This window comes from Cavia porcellus, unplaced genomic scaffold (assembly GCF_034190915.1).
Source record: "Cavia porcellus strain 051 isolate PalLab524CR breed Dunkin Hartley unplaced genomic scaffold, mCavPor4.1 scaffold_17, whole genome shotgun sequence".
NCBI lineage: Eukaryota > Metazoa > Chordata > Mammalia > Rodentia > Caviidae > Cavia > Cavia porcellus.
The window spans coordinates 25476747-25494244 of NW_026947500.1; the positions used below are offsets into that span (position 1 = coordinate 25476747).

At 58.5% G+C, this 17498-nt stretch overlaps 2 protein-coding genes across 6 annotated transcripts in view; one reads left to right on the forward strand and one right to left on the reverse strand.

Moving 5' to 3' along the window:
• Positions 1-1344: 1344 nt before the first annotated feature.
• The window catches only part of Pc (pyruvate carboxylase), a 110756-nt gene continuing 94602 nt past the window's right edge, over positions 1345-17498 (reverse strand). For 4 of the 5 annotated variants that reach the window (XM_013150806.3, XM_005003020.4, XM_063227586.1 and 1 more), the window contains 12 exons: positions 15859-16041; positions 6021-6165; positions 5633-5722; positions 5330-5551; positions 4651-4807; positions 3817-4057; positions 3474-3723; positions 3038-3282; positions 2762-2941; positions 2436-2684; positions 2050-2190; positions 1345-1971 (listed from right to left, as the gene is read on the reverse strand). In XM_013150806.3, the coding sequence (XP_013006260.1) occupies positions 1723-1971; positions 2050-2190; positions 2436-2684; positions 2762-2941; positions 3038-3282; positions 3474-3723; positions 3817-4057; positions 4651-4807; positions 5330-5551; positions 5633-5722; positions 6021-6165; positions 15859-16041 (2352 nt within the window). In that variant the 3' untranslated portion in view covers positions 1345-1722. Of the gene's footprint in view, positions 1972-2049; positions 2191-2233; positions 2351-2435; positions 2685-2761; positions 2942-3037; positions 3283-3473; positions 3724-3816; positions 4058-4650; positions 4808-5329; positions 5552-5632; positions 5723-6020; positions 6166-15858; positions 16042-17498 lie in introns of those variants that run through there. The other variant, XM_063227587.1, reaches the window with a different exon arrangement.
• On the forward strand, positions 10034-13065 carry Lrfn4 (leucine rich repeat and fibronectin type III domain containing 4). The gene is made up of 2 exons (XM_023564412.2): positions 10034-11699; positions 12205-13065. The coding sequence occupies exons 1-2, from the start codon at positions 10351-10353 to the stop codon at positions 12761-12763; spliced, it is 1908 nt and encodes a 635-aa protein (XP_023420180.1). The 5' UTR covers positions 10034-10350; the 3' UTR covers positions 12764-13065.

Consider the following 17498-nt stretch of genomic DNA (forward strand, 5'->3'; position numbering starts at 1 on the left):
GCTCCCAGCTTGTATCCTCTGGAAGGGTGGACACGGGGCCCTCAAAAAACCAACTTCATTTGAGAGGAAGCAAGTCCAGAATAGGAAAGGAACCTGCACTGAGAACCTGTACTCCCCAGAAGAGGGGCTTTGGGTTCTCTCCAGCCATACCGCAGTCATCGTGCCTCACGTAGCCTCCGGAGGAACTCAACGGAGGCCAGTCCTGAGAACAATAGTGACTCTGCCCAGCAATGCAGTAAGTTGCTTTTAGAACGTTTTTTTTAGCATACCTTTAGTGTGCTAGCTTCTCGCTTTCAGAATGGTTCTCACTGTCCTGTCTAGGACCGTTGTCTATTTGCTTCTTTAAAAAGCACTCTTTTAGGTCTATTTCCTGAGGCAGCTGGTTGGAGGAAAGGAAATGCTTGTGACACTCCCAGGCTGGCTGTGACTGCACCACATTCATCTACGGCTACAGGGCAGTGCCACAGTTCTATATCTGCCTCTCCCGTTGTCTGTGAGGCCACTGTCCAGAGGACAGGGATGATTGAGACCTGTTCACAGGGTACATTTGAGAGCCTGTAGTATAAAGGAGGTGGCCCCTGTGACATGGGTGCCCAAGGTCAGATCCTGTACTGTGAGAACACTGGGTGGATAGGCTTGCAGGGCCCTAGGGATGTACTTCCTGCCTGGTCTCCTGGGTATCTGGCTCTGTCCCCCGCTTCCTTACAGAGTCTAGCATGCATCCCACCATCTCTGGGTAGGCGGCCAGTGATACAATCAGTTACTGTCCCCTCTGCAGGTAAGAGAACTGAGACCCAAGGTTTTCTTGAGATCTGGTTTTGGGAGAACCGTGACCCCAGCTGCTCCAGTGCTTCTGTTAACCTTCTATCCACATCCTCACACTCAAATTATTGTCTGCTTCATCAGCATTCCCAAGGGTCTTCCCCACTGCTCAGATGGCTCCTGTTTGCACTTAATCCTGAGCTAATGAGACGGGAGGTTGGCCCCTGGCTGGAGACAGGTCTGTCAGTGGTCTGGGGTAGTCCTGTTCTACCTTTGCCTACTTGTGGAGTCCTGGACAAGTTATCTAACCTTCCTGTGACTTGATTTGTGTCCATAAATAGGTGCAAGTTGATTGTTCCAGTTCATAAGTGTTTAGAACAAACCCCACTCCCCAAGCAAGCTAAGTAATGCCCGGTCGTATAGAGGGCATGTGTGTAACAGGGGCACAGTTGGCATCCTTGCTATAAACCAAGAAAAAACAGCCAGTTTGCCCCCCGCCCTAGTTTAAGAAGCAGCCACATCCTCTCTGCCTCTGGGCTGAGGGTAGCACTGGGGGTAGGGCGGATGGCACAGGACCCAGCGTGGGGAGCAGAGGAAAGTTAGTTTTATTGAGCAAATGTCCCAGAATCTGAGGTTTAGGTCTCCCTCACAACCAGGAGGTAGGACCCCTTAACCTTCTCCAGGTCCTAAGACCATCCACTTGTCTGCCTGTAGTCTCCCATGAGGAGAGGACCCTTATTTGGCAAGAGATGAATATGTAAGCAGCTGTCCACCAGTGAGGAAAGGACAGATGGCCAAAGGGAATGTGCCTCCGCAGGAGTTTCTGCTGTCCCACTGGCAGGACCTCCAGGACCAGGCCTTTCTTCCTATAGGCACCAGCCTGCCTGGGCCTGACCTGGCAGCACAGCTTCTGTTGAAGGTTTGGGGTGGGGGTGGCCAGGCTGCCAGCCTGGGACAAGGTCACTCGATCTCCAGGATGAGGTCATCACCTTCCAGTGTCATGTCCTTGGTCACGTGGACTTTGCGGACCGTGCCCTCCATGGGTGAAGTCACCACAGTCTCCATCTTCATGGCACTGAGCACACACAGGGGCTGGCCTTTGGTCACCTTATCTCCCGCTACCACCTTGATGTCAATCACTTTCCCAGGCATGGGTGCCCCAATTTGGCCCTTCACATCCTTCAGGGCTTTGGGGTGGAAATGCATCTCCTGCAGACAGGGCAAAGGAGAGATGAGATGACAGGCCTGGCCCAGCCCCACTACCTGGCTGGCCCGAGGGTGCCGCACCTTCATAGCCTGGGTGTCCTTGATCAGGATGGACCGCAGCTGCCCGTTCAACTCAAAGAAAACCTGCCTCTGGCCAGCCCGGTTCAGGTCACTTACAGCCAGGGCTTTGATGTGCAGTGTCTTGCCCCGCTCTAGCTCCACCTGTGGGGAAGACATCGAGGCTCAGAGCTGGGGGAAATCCAGAAAGCAGGCACCCAACACCCACCACAGGGGAGTCCTCCACCCTGGGTCTCAGCTCCTCACTTGTCAAGGCTAGCTCCTGGTTTCTCAGGGGTTCTTTCTGCTCTCAAAGCCCGCAAAGCTGGGTGAGAACCAGGCCAAAGTTAAGGCCTAGAGCTCTTAGGGGAGGGTGCTGGGTAGTGTGGACAAGCACCAGAGCCACTGACCTCAAACTCCTCTGCAATTTTGGGTCCCTGCAGGAAGAGGCGGGTATTGAGGCTATCCAGGGGGCCAAAGGTGGCAGTGAAGTCCTTGAATTGGGAAAAGACATCAGGGTACATGGCTGCTGAAAGTACATCCTCTGGGGTCACATCCTCCCCGTGCCGCTCTATCAGCTCCTTCTCCAGCGCCTGCAGATCCTGGGGAGGGAGGGAGGCTCCAGGCCGCCCCTCTACCCTTGGCAGGTCCTTTAGCACCTGGAGAGCAAAGAAGAGGATCAGGCCTCTTTCCTCCACCCAACCTCCGCTCCTCACACTATTTTGGCTTTCTTTACCTTTGAGCGAAAGGGCTCAGGGAACCCCCCATGGGGGACACCAATGTAGCCCTGCAGGAACTCTACCACGGAGCGGGGGAAGGACAGCTCTTCTGCCTGAGCTTCAGCCTCAGCCCGGCTCAACCCGTTCTGTACCATGAACTGGGCTAGGTCCCCCACAATCTTGGAGGAAGGAGTCACCTGAGGAGAAGGGACTTGAGGTCATAATGCCAGGCTCCTTATTAGAAGCCCAAAAGAAAGTGCAAGACTGTGTCAGGGAAACACAACCCAGCTTACCTTGATGAGGTCACCCAGCATCTGGTTGGCCTCCACGTAGGCCTTCTTGACCTCCTTGAACTTGGAGCCAAGCCCCATGCTGTGGGCCTGGAAGTGCAGGTTGGTGTACTGGCCCCCTGGGATCTCATTCTCATACACATCTGAGTTGCCAGACTTCATGGTGGCCGTGCAGTCAAAGGCAGCATACAGTCCCCGAGCCCCCTCCCAGTACTCACTGTAGTCAAACACGCGTTCCAGCGGTACCTCTGCAGGGAGGCCCAAGTCAGAGGAGAGCCTGGCAGTCTGCCGAGCTCCCAGGGGCTCCTCTAAGACCCAGGGCCAGTTTGGCTCTCATTTTAGCCAAGTGTGGGGCATCTGGATCTTAGGTGTGCCCAACTACTGGGACTGGTGCCTGCAGCTTTGAGGTGGACATGGGCACGGGGTGTTCTCTTCCTACCTGTGTCTAGGGAAGTCCCTTTGGTACAGGCTACCAGGGCCCCCATGCTGGGCTGTGAGGTCATCCCGGACATGGAGTCAGCTGCCACATCCACTATGTCAGCGCCAGCCTGGGCACAGGCCAGCATGGCTGCTACACCTGCCCCTGATGTGTCATGGGTATGGATGTGCAGTGGGAGGTCAGGAAAGCGGTCCCGGAGGGAACTGACCAGCATGGTGCAGGCTGCTGGCTTCAGCAGCCCTGCCATATCCTGGAGGAAACGGGAAGATGGTAAGAGGGTCCTGATGCGTGCCTGTAGTTGTAAGGAGTGGACAGCAAAGAGATGGGCAAATGCCCTAGGTACCTTGATGCACAGGATGTGGGTGCCGGCCCGCACCAGCTCTTCAGCCAAGTCCATGTAGTACTGCAGCGAGTATTTGGTGCGACTGGGATCAGCTACGTCACCCGTGTATGAGATGGCGGCCTCCACCACACCCCCGGCACTGCCTGCCGCCTCCATGCCCAGCAGCATGTTGGGCAAGTAGTTGAGGGAGTCAAAGATGCGGAAGACATCCATGCCATTCTCTTTGGCCACCTCACAGAACCTGAGTAGGTGAGACCCAGCAATAAGCCCCACCTCCCCTTCTCTCATTTTCTTCTCTGGGTCCTGGCCCACTTTATAGCTTCTAGGGGATGAAGTCCAGCATGGTGGTGTGGGTGGCATGACAGAATAGACAACGACTTTTCCAGGGCAGCCTGGGCCAGGCAGGGTGGTGCCAGAGGCATCTGCATGAGGCAGAGCTGGCTCCTGGTTCCTCACACACCATCACCATGCAGTCATTAGCCTGCTCAGCCTGGAGGACCAGCCGGGATTCCTTGTTTAGCAAAGGAGTGGCAGGCTGTGGGTGAGAGCATTCAACCAGGAGTCCTGAGGCCTGGGTTCCAGCCCTAGCTTTACTCCATATGGCCTTGGACACATCACCTCCCACTTAGGGCTTCCACTGCCACGTGAGTAATCTGGAAGCTCGTTAGGTTCTGCCCCTATGGTTCTGCACTTCATGGCCCTTCCAAACGGCAGCCTTGCTGCTTGCGGCTACACAGACTTGGCTTCCAGCCCTCTGTGGGGAGCACAGGCCATCTCCAGCCTAGTGCCCATGGGCCCTGCTGTGCAGGGTCTCCCCCCAGCCCCCAGGCTCACTTGAAGACCACATTGTCAGGATAGTTGGTGTAGCCCACTGCATTGGCCCCCCGCAGCAGCATCTGGAACGGGATGTTGGGGATGAGCTCCCGGAGCTCCTGCAGCCGCCGCCAGGGACACTCATACAAGAAGCGCATTGCAACATCAAATGTGGCTCCTAGGAGCAGGTGGAGAAGAAGTGCAGCGCAGGTCAGCTCTGGCAGTCACTGCAATCCTGCAGGGGCCTGCAACTTTGCAGCCTGGGCTGTGGGCCCCTGCTCACGTTTAGGGTTCCTTGTATTCTCAGCTCCAGACATCCCCAACACTCCCCTTTGTTGATGCTCTGGTTGCTGAGGCTCGCTGGACTCTCTGCACATCTGTCTTTATCACCTGCACATCCTCCTTCAGTTTTCCATGCTGTGATTAGCTACCAGGCTAGGTCCCCTCCTGCTGAGCTGCTCAGGACAGTGCCTGGGTCTCAGCTTTGCAGCCTCAAACCCAGCACCACGTCTGGCTGGAGTTGGTTCCAGTTTGTGGAACAAATGAGCACCCTGCTTTCTCAGTTCTCACTCTAGTTTTGTGTCCAGAGTGATCTGAGAGAGACCTGTCAATAGCTCCAGCTTCTCTTAGTGTCCTGGGCCTTTGGGGACACCCAATTCCCACCAATGTTGATCAACATCCCCGCCCTTCTCTAGCCTACCTCCCCAGTTCTCCATGCTGAAGAGCTTGTGGAAGCTATGGGCGACATAGGGTGCAATCCTTTTGAGATCATGGGTGCGCACACGAGTGGCCAGCAATGACTGATGGGCATCCCTGAAGGTTGTGTCCATCAGCAGCAGCCCCTCATGGTTCCGCACAGCTTGAGCAAAGCCTTTAGGCCCCTCTCGCAAGAGGATGTCCCGGAACCCAGCTGGGGGTGGGCCTAGAATAGACAAGGATATTAATGTCTGTCCTGCAGGTAATCATGTTTCCCCCATGAGTTGGCAGGATGAATCCCACCTACCTATGGGCACTGCAGGGACAATGGGGTCCGTGGGGCTGGGGCTGGCCTTGACAGGAATTGGGGTGGTAGGGCCATTCACCATGACGTGTCCTGGAGGGAGAGTGCTTAGTGGTTAGGACCAGATGGGGCAGCAGTGGAGCTGAAGGCAGCAGTGTGAGTAGGTGGGCTTGGGGATAGGGATATTTCTCCAGGACACCTGGTGCTCCAGCTGTCCCTGTCCTCTCCAAAGCCAGGGCCTCCTGGGTCCAGGCAGTAGAGACCGATTGAGGGCTACATGAGTGGAAAAGAAGATCTCTAGGAGCAAGGCAGATGTGGACCAGTACCAGGGCAGGGCTAAGGGGCAGGGGGCCAGGAGCATGGGGAGGGGAGAGAAGGGCTGTGGGCGGACCAAGGTAGTGCAGCAGCTTCTGGGCCCGGTTCTGTGCGGGCCGCAACTGGAATAGCTCAGGGTTCTCGTCGATGAACTGGGTGTCCACGGTTCCCGCCAGGAACTGCTGGTTGTTGAGCACATTCTGCAGGAAGGGGATGTTGGTCTGCAGGACAGAGGTGGGTGGGAGGGTGTCAGTCACTGTGCAGCACGGATGGGGACGGGAGAAGACAAGAGGCTGCAGCTGCCACCCTGCAGCAGCACAGCTTCAGGGCCTCCTACACCTCAGCCTCCTGTTCTGGCAAAATCCCCTGTATGGCCAAGGGTTCATCCCAGAGCATGTACCGAACACCATCTGCTTCTATCTCCCCTGGGGTCTGGACACCTGTGCCTCCCCACTCCTCCCCGCCTAGGACCAGCTCAGCCTTTCTCACGGCAACACAGAATGCCCTGTGCTTCTTGAAAGAGGCCCCTATCTCTGCACACCTATGCCCTGACATTCCCAAGGTTGTCTTCCTCCTCATGCTAACAGTTCCTAACCTGATGTCATTTCCCTCTTGCTTTTCTGGTCTCCTGCTCCTAGCATGTTACCTGGTGGTCATGTCCTGAGTCTTGGCTCCGGCGATAGCCTCTGTCTCCAGAGCCAAGCCCCAAAGGTGGAACTACCTTTCAGCAGCCCCTTGTGCATCTCTCCTGTGCATTCCACAGGTCCAGCCCAGCTTCCCTCCTGCTCCCCTGTCCTCTGCTGGCCAGCAGATGTCTATCTACACAGTTACCAAAATCACTGCTCAAGTGATTTTGATGAATGACTGGTCCAGGGCCATCTCTCGACTCTGACTTCATCTCAAACTCAGAACAAGCCTTCCAGCAGTCTTCCTCATCACAGCCACCCTTATCTGCTCCAACTCCTGCATGCACACCTCCACACCTGCTTGGTAAGCTCTTCCTGGATGTCTCCTTGAAGGTCACGCCTGTCCTCTCCTCTCACCCTCACAGCAGAGCAGAGTGGTCCCCTTTCCTGTAGGTCCCTGTTGGAAAGCCCAACTCTCAGCCCGCTTTTCTTGCCTATGTACCTCTCTCTCTCTCTCTCTCTCTCTCTCTCTCTCTCTCTCTCTCTCTGGGAACTCATGGGGATGGGAAGGGTGTTGTCTGATCTGGATCTGTGTGCCATGTGCATAAGGCCTCAGCTCTGCTCATGAAATGGCCAGGTGACAGCATGCGACTGGGGCAGGATGCGTAGAGGCCACAAGGGACCTGAAGGCCAGCACTGAGATGTGACACTCCATGTCTGTGATACCACTTGCCTGGGACTTCATGTGTGAGTCTGACCTGTGGCTTTGTGGCTGTATGAAGCATCTCCATGTCAACCATTCACAATTTTTGCCTGGCACCTTCAGCAGGGACCCTTTTGAGAGAATCTGTCATCAGAGTTCTGATCACCCCCCAGGTGAGACACACTGTGTGTGCTGCTGCAAGAAACGCTGAGCTGCTCATAGGCTGTAGGGAGAAAGAGGGGTGGGGTGCAGGTTTCCAGTGTAGAGTAACTGTAAGGGCACTACCCCCTGCAGGCCATCACTGGTCGCTGCATGGGTCAGCCACCAGTGCCTCTTGCCTGTCTGATGTGGCAGATCTGCATGCTCCCAGCTCTTGCCCTAACCCTTCAGAGATCACAGCTGATCTGATCTAGACTACTTAAAAAAAAAAAATCTCAGGTGCAGCCAGGCCTGGTGCACTGGAGAGGCTGAGGCAGAGGGATTGTTACAAGTTTGAGACCAGCCTGGGATACAAAATGAGCCCAAGTTCAGCCTGAACTGCATAGTGACACCCCGTCTCAAAAAGACAAAAATAAATAAAATGAAAAATCTCAGGTGCGTAGGGTCAAGGTTATGACTAGGGGTACATTATTATGGGATTATGTGAACCATGTTTAAAACCTTCTGTTTTAAAAATTGCACCAGCACATGCTAGTAATAATGTTGCTCTTGGATACACTTGACCTACAGTGTAAATTTTTGTCCATGACCTCCAGCAGGATAAAGAGATAAAAGACATTTCAGTTAGGCTGAGCAATGGCTTTTGAGAAGGAAATCACCGATCAAATCCATCGAAAGAACCCAGAGCTGCGCAAAGCAAAAAGGATCCTTGGGGGCCTCCCTGGTACCCCAACCTTTCTCTGCGTCAATCCCTCCACTTCGCAGGTACTGGGCTGTAGTGAGTCTCTGTGCTGGAAGCTGCCTGGAATTAGCAACCAGGCCGGCCTTACTCTCAGCACGGGCTGGTACATGGCAGATGCTAGCAAGAATGTATGTGCAGAATGAACAGAAATATTTTTGATGAGAAGAGAAAGAAGTATCTAAAGCACATCAAAGTAGATCCAACCCCATTTCACATCCAGCAGCTGCGGCCCTGGCAGTGCCTGGTAAGCATGGTTTCCAGTAGTTATGCCCCTCAAACTGCAGGCTCTTCTCCATTCAGGAGTGGAGTGACTGTGCAGAGCTGCGCAGTCCGCAAGGCGGGCTTAGACTGCAGTCTCTGGTCACCCTTTGTTCCTGCCATCTGCCTCTGGGAATCAGGGCTGGAGAAAGGGGCACATGAAGGAAGGCACCTCGGAAGCCTGAGGACAAGGAATGCCCATGAGCAGTGACTCTCCGTGATTCCTAACTGGACGGGCCACTAGTGGTGGCAGCTCCAATTAGGGTTCTCGATCTCTCTTGGAGTGCTCAGTGCTTCTACCCAAGACCCAGTTCTCTGAGGCTACTACCTAACACCTGGGACCAGCCAGAGCTGCGCTCCGCAGGAACTTGGCCCCGTGCGAAGGCAGGAGGAGGAGGGCGGGGCTGTGCTGCGGCGAGAACCACTGACGCACAGCTTCAAACAGCGTGCCACCGCCAGCCTGCTGGGAAACTGCGTGGCGCAGACCAATCCCGCCCGAGGCGGAGGCCGGTTGGCTCTGGAGCTCCGGACAAGTGGAGCGGGCGGGGGACCCAGGAGAGAGGAAAGGAGAGAGGGGCGGGGACGGGGACCAGGGCGGGGGGCGGGGCACAACGCCTGCACAGAGGCCAAGCCCCCCCAGCCCCACCCCGCAGCAGCCCTGCTGGGGGTGCCGCCCCCCCAAGGCCTGTGTCTGTTGGGGACCCTCCACGTGACTCGGTGATGCAGAACGGTTATGACCTTCAGCGAGTGTCTGAAACGCGAGGGTCCCTGCAACAGTACGGGTTTGCGTCCGGCCCTGCCCGTTGTTGTGGGGGACTGTGTGTGGGTGTGTAGGCATATGTGGGCGTATTGGGGAGGGTGCCCAGCGACATGTGACAAAGACCCGTCTCTGGGAGACGGTGAAGGGACCCGCGAGCTGCGCTTTGTCTGGTCTGCAGTGAGGTTCCCGCCGCGGCGGCGGGCGCCCGGGCGGTGCAGGATGCTGGGGCGCCAGAGTGGCCAGGGGCGCACGCGCTTGTGCCAGGGTGAGTGTGCTGCGGCAGCACCGGGGGGCAGCAGGGCGGGCCCACGCCAGCCCGGGCCTCGGGCGTGACTGGGCGCCACCCGTGGGCGCTGCAGTAGCCGCGTGTCCCCGTGACCTCGGGAGCCAGCCTGGTCCCGGCCGGGTGGATCTCTGCACGCCCCTCCCCGTCCACCTTCCACGTGCGTGTCCACGGCGCGCGCGCCCAGTAGCGCGCGCCCGCCTGCCTGTCACCGCCGCCGCCGCTGCCGCCACCACCACCAGCACCGCGAACCGTGCAGGAAAAAGGTGCCGGGAACCGAGAGGGCCAGGGCGCGGGCCCGAGCGCCATGGGCTGGAGGGAGCTAGGCAGGCGGCCTGGGCCTCGCCTCCGCGAGAGTGCGGCCTGGAGTCGGCGGGGACTGCGGGGGCCGGTGGGGCCGGCCCTCGCCCCCTGAGCTACCGACACCAGGTAAGGGGGTCGTGGAGCGCAGCACGGCGGAGGGGGAGGGTGATGGGAGGGGCCACGCGAGGTATTTTGGGGGCGCCTTTCCTGGCAGAGGAAGGGATGGCACCGAAGGGGGAGGGGGCTGGCAATTCCAGGGGACGCCAGGAAAAGGAACTTCCGGGACCCTCCCTGCTCTCGGCCCACCTCCGCTTCCTGCCTCATGCCTCACCTTGTCCCCAGCACCTGGACTTCCACTAAAGGCTTAGAAAATGTGACCTTAACTCCTGGGGGCCTGGCTCTGCAGCCCCAGCTTTCCTCCCTCCCTGAGGTTCCCCTCCAGCCTTTTACCGGACCCTTGCCCAGGCCAGACTCTGGAAGCTGGCTCTGGGACTGTGCTCTGGGCCAAGTGGGCACCTGCACCAGCCCCACTTGTGCCTGGGCTGCGGCCCTTCCCCCACAGGGCGCCCACCATGGCCCCACCACTCTTGCTGCTACTGCTGGCCAGTGGAGCGGCTGCCTGCCCGCTGCCCTGTGTCTGCCAGAACCTGTCGGAGTCTCTCAGCACCCTCTGTGCCCACCGAGGCCTGCTGTTTGTGCCACCCAATGTGGACCGGCGCACAGTGGAGCTGCGGCTGGCTGACAACTTCATCCAGGCCCTGGGGCCACCTGACTTCCGCAACATGACAGGGTTGGTGGACCTGACCCTGTCTCGAAATGCCATCACCCGCATTGGAGCCCGCGCCTTTGGAGACCTGGAGAGCCTACGCTCCCTGCACCTGGATGGCAACAGGCTGGTGGAGCTGGGCAGCGGCAGCCTTCGGGGACCCATCAACCTGCAGCACCTCATCCTCAGTGGCAACCAGCTGAGCCGAATTGCACCAGGGGCCTTCGATGACTTTCTTGAGAGCCTTGAGGACCTGGACCTATCCTACAACAATCTCCGGCAGGTGCCCTGGGCTGGCATTGGCGCCATGCCTGTCCTACATACCCTCAACCTGGACCACAATCTCATTGACGCACTGCCCCCAGGAGCCTTTGCCCAGCTCGGGCAGCTCTCCCGCCTTGACCTCACCTCCAACCGCCTGGCCACACTGGCACCGGACCCACTCTTTGCCCGGGGGCGTGATGCTGAGGCCTCCCCTGCACCCCTGGTGCTGAGCTTCAGTGGGAACCCACTGCACTGCAACTGTGAGCTCCTGTGGCTGCGACGACTGGCGCGGCCCGACGACCTGGAGACCTGCGCCTCCCCACCTGGCCTGGCTGGCCGCTACTTTTGGGCAGTACCTGAGGGCGAGTTCTCTTGTGAGCCACCCCTCATTGCCCGCCACACACAGCGCCTCTGGGTGCTAGAGGGCCAGCGGGCTACACTCCGATGTCGCGCTCTTGGTGACCCAGCACCCACCATGCACTGGGTTGGCCCTGATGATCGGCTGGTCGGCAACTCCTCCCGAGCCTGGGCTTTCCCCAATGGGACACTGGAGATTGGGGTGACAGGCGCTGGAGATGCAGGAGGCTATACCTGCATTGCTACCAACCCTGCTGGTGAAGCTACTGCCAGAGTAGAGCTCCGGGTGCTGGCCTTGCCCCACGGCGGGAACACCAGTGCTGAGGGGGGCCGCCCCGGACCCTCGGACATTGCTGCCTCAGCTCGAACTGCTGCTGAGGGTGAGGGGATTATGGAATCTGAGCCAGCTGTACAGGTGACAGAGGTGACAGCCACCTCAGGACTGGTGAGCTGGGGCCCAGGGCGGCCATCTGACCCGGTGTGGATGTTCCAAATCCAGTACAACAGCAGTGAGGACGAGACCCTCATCTATCGGTGAGGAGCCATCCCCTGCTTGCCTCCTCTTCCAGCCTTAACCACTGCTCCACTCTGAGAGCTCCCCCCATGCTCAACCCTGAACTCCAGGGGGAGCAGTGGCAGGCCCAGGGAGGCAGGTGGGGCTGGGCAGGAAGTGGCGCAGGCATGGCTGCTGCCTCCCTGACCACCTGCCGGGGTGGCCAGCATCTGAAGCACAGCCAGGCACGTTTTTCTGCCTCTGCCTTTGCCATCGCCTCCCACATCATCCTCTGCTTGCCTGGGGCCGGTGTCAGTACACACACCCGTCTGTCCCACCCCACACTCACGTGCCTTTGTTGCTCTGCCTTCCTGAGCAGTGAACATGCAAGGTCTATGTGTTCTCGGCCTGGGGGGCTGTTCAGAGCCAGACCTGGGAGCATGGGGTGGGGGCTGTGAATGGGCTGTGAGGTCCTGGCCTTGGGGAGACGGGAGTGGGGGGCTGGGCACCAACACTGGGGCTCTTACCACCTGCCCTTGCCTACAGGATCGTCCCAGCCTCCAGCCACCACTTCCTATTGAAGCATCTGGTGCCCGGTGCTGACTACGACCTCTGCTTGCTGGCCCTGTCACCTGTCGCTGGGCCCTCTGACCTCACAGCCACCAGGCTCCTAGGCTGTGCCCACTTTTCCACGCTGCCAGCCACGCCCCTGTGCCATGCCCTACAGGCCCACGTGCTTGGCGGGACCTTGACTGTGGCTGTGGGGGGTGTGCTGGTGGCCGCCTTACTGGTCTTCACTGTGGCCTTGCTGGTTCGGGGCCGGGGAGCTGGGAATGGCCGCCTTCCCCTCAAGCTCAGCCATGTCCAATCCCAGACCAATGGAGGCCCCAGTCCCACCCCCAAGCCCCACCCACCACGGAGCCCCCCACCCCGCCCCCAGCGCAGCTGCTCCCTGGACCTGGGAGATGCTGGGTGCTACGGCTATGCCAGGCGCCTGGGAGGGGCCTGGGCCCGGCGGAGCCACTCTGTGCATGGGGGGCTGCTGGCAGCAGGGTGCCGGGGTTTGGGGGGCAGTGCCGAGCAGCTGGAAGAGAGTGTGGTGTGATGAGAGGGGCAGTTCTCCTTGTGCCCTGAGGAACGAGCAGTGGGGCCGGGGGAGCCCAGGGCTGCAGCCGCCTGGCATGGGCAAGCCACACTGCCCTTGGGCCCCTCCTGGTTTTTATTCTCGGTACCTCAGGCTCCCCATGTACTTGGTGGGAAAGGGAGCCCTTTCCATGGTTCTGGCCTCCAGACCAGGGTAAAGGGACAGGTCCCTCCGATAGGTGCTCAGAGCCACCAAGGCAGGGGCTGCAGCCACCAAGTGGGAGTGTTGTTTCCGTTTATAATAAAATGATTGGGGACACCTCAGTGCTGGTCTCCGGTCTTGTCCTGCTCAGTCTCTGGGAAGAGGCCAGGGAGGATGGCATTGGGGCTGGTAGAGGCATACAAACCAGCACAGGCATCAAGGCCAGGGCTGCTAGGCCCAGCAGAGATGACCCTAGCAGCCTGGGCTCCTGCCCACCGCATCTGCTGTACAGTGATGGTCCAGGGCAGCAGTGTCTCTTGGCCTGGAGTAGCCGTGGTTTGTGCATGTCACCTGGACTCTGGGCTTCTACACTCCTGTCCATAAGCACGGAGGATGCCCTGCCTGGCAGGCAAGCACAGGGCACATTGTATGTCACACCCAGGTATGTTGTACAGTGCATGTGCATCTCACTGGTTGCGCCTGGCATGTAAGGAGTCTGAGGGGACAGCAGTAGGACCACATTTAGTGATTAGAAAAGGTGGGTGATAGCACAGCCTTCCCCCACAAAGGCCCTTGTTGGTAACTGTCTCCTGAGCACCGTCAGTAAAGAGTCCTCATGGCTCCCCTTAGGAACAGCCCTACATACCGTCTCCAGGGGGCTTCTGGATTTGTAAAATAACACCCCAAAGGGCTGAGAGTCCCACCGCCACTGTCACTCCAAGACCCCCACCCCCACTGTCCTGTCATCCCCCAGGCCGAGTGAGAGCGCCTGCCTCTCCGCTGCGCCTCCCATGCCTGCACAGCTGTGCCAGCTATGCCAGGGGATTTTCCTGGAAAGATGGCCCCGACCTGCCCTCCCTGCAGGGACAAGGCCAGCTGGAGTGTGCACAGCCTCACGCCAACACTCAGACAGGCCGGGCCCCACTGCTCTGCTCCCTCTGCTGGGACCTGACCCTGACAGCCCTCCAATTCTCATGGGTCAGAAGCCCTCTGTGAGTGATCTTTCCCAGACACAGGGCGCCCCCTTTCCTCATCTCTGTTGAGGACTTTGTTTCCATTTATTTAAACTAGCATCTCTCCTGGTCACATCCAAGAGTATGTTCTGGGGTAGAGAGGTGTGTGCGTATACAGTGGAACACCAGCCTCCCCTATGTCCTCAGAAGCACGTTTCCCTCGTGGGGAAACATCGTGTGCCAGGGTGCTGTGAGCTGTCACCCTGGGATGTCACCATCTGCCTTCTGTATTTTCATAAAGTTTCCAGATATGGGGCCAGGGAGTTAGCTCAGTGGCATAAGCAACTGCCTGGCAAGTACGAGGTCCTGAGTTTGATCCCTGTACCAAAAAAAAGGAGTCCCCAGATGTGCCTGACCCTCAGCAGAGCTGAGAGGGGACAAGGGTGTCACGTGGCCAAGAAGGAGGAAAGGCAGGACAAGCAATGTGGGAAGGGGACAGGAGCACAAAGCTCAGGGTGCGTCTGCTGCGTATTTGGGAAGGTCACCAGCACTCCCACTCCTCCTGCTGCAGATGTTCCTGGGCCTGCTGGGATGTGGGACAAGGGTGAGGTCCTAAGGCCCTGGGGAGCCAGGTCCTGGGGAGTGGCACACCCAGGATACAACCACAGGGGGCAGCCAGGGTCACCGATAGGACAACACACAGGACAGGGGAGCCCAGTCAGTGCCCCCCACCGCGTTGTGGTCATGGGCGACCACACACTACCTCCCTCACACTACCAGTTCTAGGACTCCAGCCAGGGAGGCCAAGCACACAGCATGGGAGCACAGGGTGTTGCAAGTGAATGGCAGGACACACCGCAAGTGCGGGACACAGCCTGGGACAAGGAGCCTGTGTGGCTTCCCACAGAAGAGTGCAGACCCGCAGCGAATGGGAAGACAATGCAAGACCAGGGGCACAGGCGCAGGAGTGGCCCCCCTGCCCCCTCTCGCCACTTCCCACACTTCCCGTGCCCTGAGCACTCCTTCTGTGCAGCCTAGGGACAGGTGGGACAAATGACCGCGGGGTCTAGGAACAGCACTACCACAGCCCTGAACGCCAGCTGAGCCTACCGACAGGTAGGGTTGGAGAAGCTGTGGGAGGCTGAGGCCAGCACCTGGTGCAGCTGGGGAAGGGGAGGGAGGGACTCTCATAGCAGCTGCAGGCCTGAGCCTCGGTCCCCAAGCTGACGGCGGTGCTGCCTGTTCGGAGGATGAGACAATGTCTCTTGGCTGTGAATTCATTTTTAGCTACAGACACAGGTAACAAATGGAGCCCAAAGAAGAGGTGGGCATCTCAGATCTTCTCAGGCGGGTGACCACCAGTCAGAGGAAGGCCAGCTGGGCAAGACCTGAGGGCAGGGACATGTGGCCAGTTCCTTGCCCTCTCCCTACTATAGCCACACTCTGTGGCTGTTCCCTGGTGCATACAGTCTTACAGACACCAAGCTAGGTGAGGGTGGAGACTTGTGGGAGGATCTGGCCTCATCCTTCATCTACACAGGATTGAGCTTTCGGGGAGCCTAAGAAAATCCTGGGGATCCTGTGCAAAGTACAAGCTGCTGCTCAAACCTGAGGGGTCTGACTTCTGGAAGAGGCCTGGAAGCCTGGAGCACACACAATGGATAGCTAAGAAATAGGCATAAGAAATACAACAGGTCTCCCCAGAACAAGCCACCAGATGGGAGGCCTTCCGGCCAGGCACCAAGCATCTGAGAGGGGCCCCATCTGCTCAGGGACACTGAGGCCTGAGTGGGCACCAGGGGAGTCTACCATGCCATTGAGGTTAAGGAACCACTGATCTCAACAGAGTCAAAGCCACAAGCCAAGCGCACAGAGCCACATGAACCCCTCGATAAGGATGTAAATGACCACGGGATCCTCCAAGGGTCAAAGGCAAACTCAGGTGGGGTCTGTACTTCTCACCTTTACGCCGCGGACTCTGAACTCTGCGAGGGCTCGGCTCATCTTGGTGGCAGCTGTGGGGTGGTCCTTGCCGTGGGCAATGACTTTGACCAGGAGGGAGTCATAGTGGGGTGAGATGACAGCTCCTTGGAAGGCAGAGGCGTTGTCCAGGCGGATGCCCATGCCCTCCCCGCTGCGGAACACCTACAGCAACGGGAGGCTGAAGTCAACAGCTGACCTGAGCTCCAGGGCCAAGGGGCTCCCAATTCCACCCACAAGCTTTGCTCTACTTTTGCCAGCAAACCCGGCATGGCCCTCAGAGTGCCACGTCACTGCTGCCTCTGTCCTGGCGAACAGAGACGCCGAAGGCTGTGTGCACACAGAACCAGTGTGGAAAGAGGACCTGGCAGCCAGGGCCAGTCTCACCAGTCTCACCCCTGGTCCCCTGCCTGACCAACCCTCCTCCTATGGATCCCCTCAGCGTCCTCCAGTTTGCTCCTGGAGCGTATGTAGAGCACCCACCATCATCCATCAGCTAAACCCAAGTCTCTCCTGGGCTGCCCAGCAGGAGGAAATACAGTCGTGTGATGGGGACACTGCAGGATAATGAGCAGAAAGAGGAGACAAAGCAGGCTGACCAGACAGTGTTTGGGATAAAGGGTGACTGGGAAGGCCTAGATATGTCCCTTTTCTTCTCGAAGGGGAGGCTGGGAGGAGCAGGAGGCAAAGACAGAAACCCTGAAGCATAACAAAACTCCCCGAACTTGAGCACAGACAGGTGTAACTGGGCTGCTGTGGGCAGCCTGGGCAGCAAACCTGGGGGCCGGCAGGTTAGAGATGAAGGTCACAGAGGGAAGAGGGGGAGACCAGCTTCAGGTGTTCTGGGCCACAAGACACACTGGCACATGCAGGTGAATGCTCAGGACAGCACAGGGACAAAGGAAGAGCAGGGAGGGACAGCCCCGAGGACCTGGGGACACCCACAGCATCACCTTTCTGCTTCTCAGGGGCACTCAATAAAGAGGAACTTAATGAAATATTTAAGGGTGGACAATCAGCTGTGAGCAGGAACCGCCAGCTAAAAATACTCTTGTGGTGAACAGGCTCTGAGCAGCTGGCCATGGACGTGGAGCAGGAGAGAGGCAACACCCACGCAGCTGACAGCTGCAGCCCAGGCCACTGGCTCCCCGACCAGCCAGGCCCAGGAGTCAGGCTGTGGGGCTGCGCAGGCCTGGGGCTGCCCCACCTACGGACTCGGGACTCCAAGGCTCCCAGGAACAAAGGCAGCCAGTTGGCTCTGCAGAGCCCACAGGCTCTGCTGCTCCGGGAGCCTACCCAGTCCTCCGCCCCACTGCATCCTCCGCCTCCTGATCCCGGAAGCCCAGCTTCACATCCTGCTCCCACTGGATTCTGTCCCTACCCAGCGCAGATGTTCTGCTCTGCACTCTGGAGCAGACCCTGTGCTCCTCCAGTATCTTGCATCCTCAGAGCTGGGTCATGTGGGGGTGCTGATTACAGGGCAGGTTAGCACTGCTCATGTGCAGGACCCAGGAGGAGGGACAGCAGGGGAGAGGGAGGGAAGCGGATTTCAGAGACTGGGCTCCCACACTGTGAGGACAGAGGCACAAAGGAAGCACAAACTCTGGACTGTCCACTGCCAT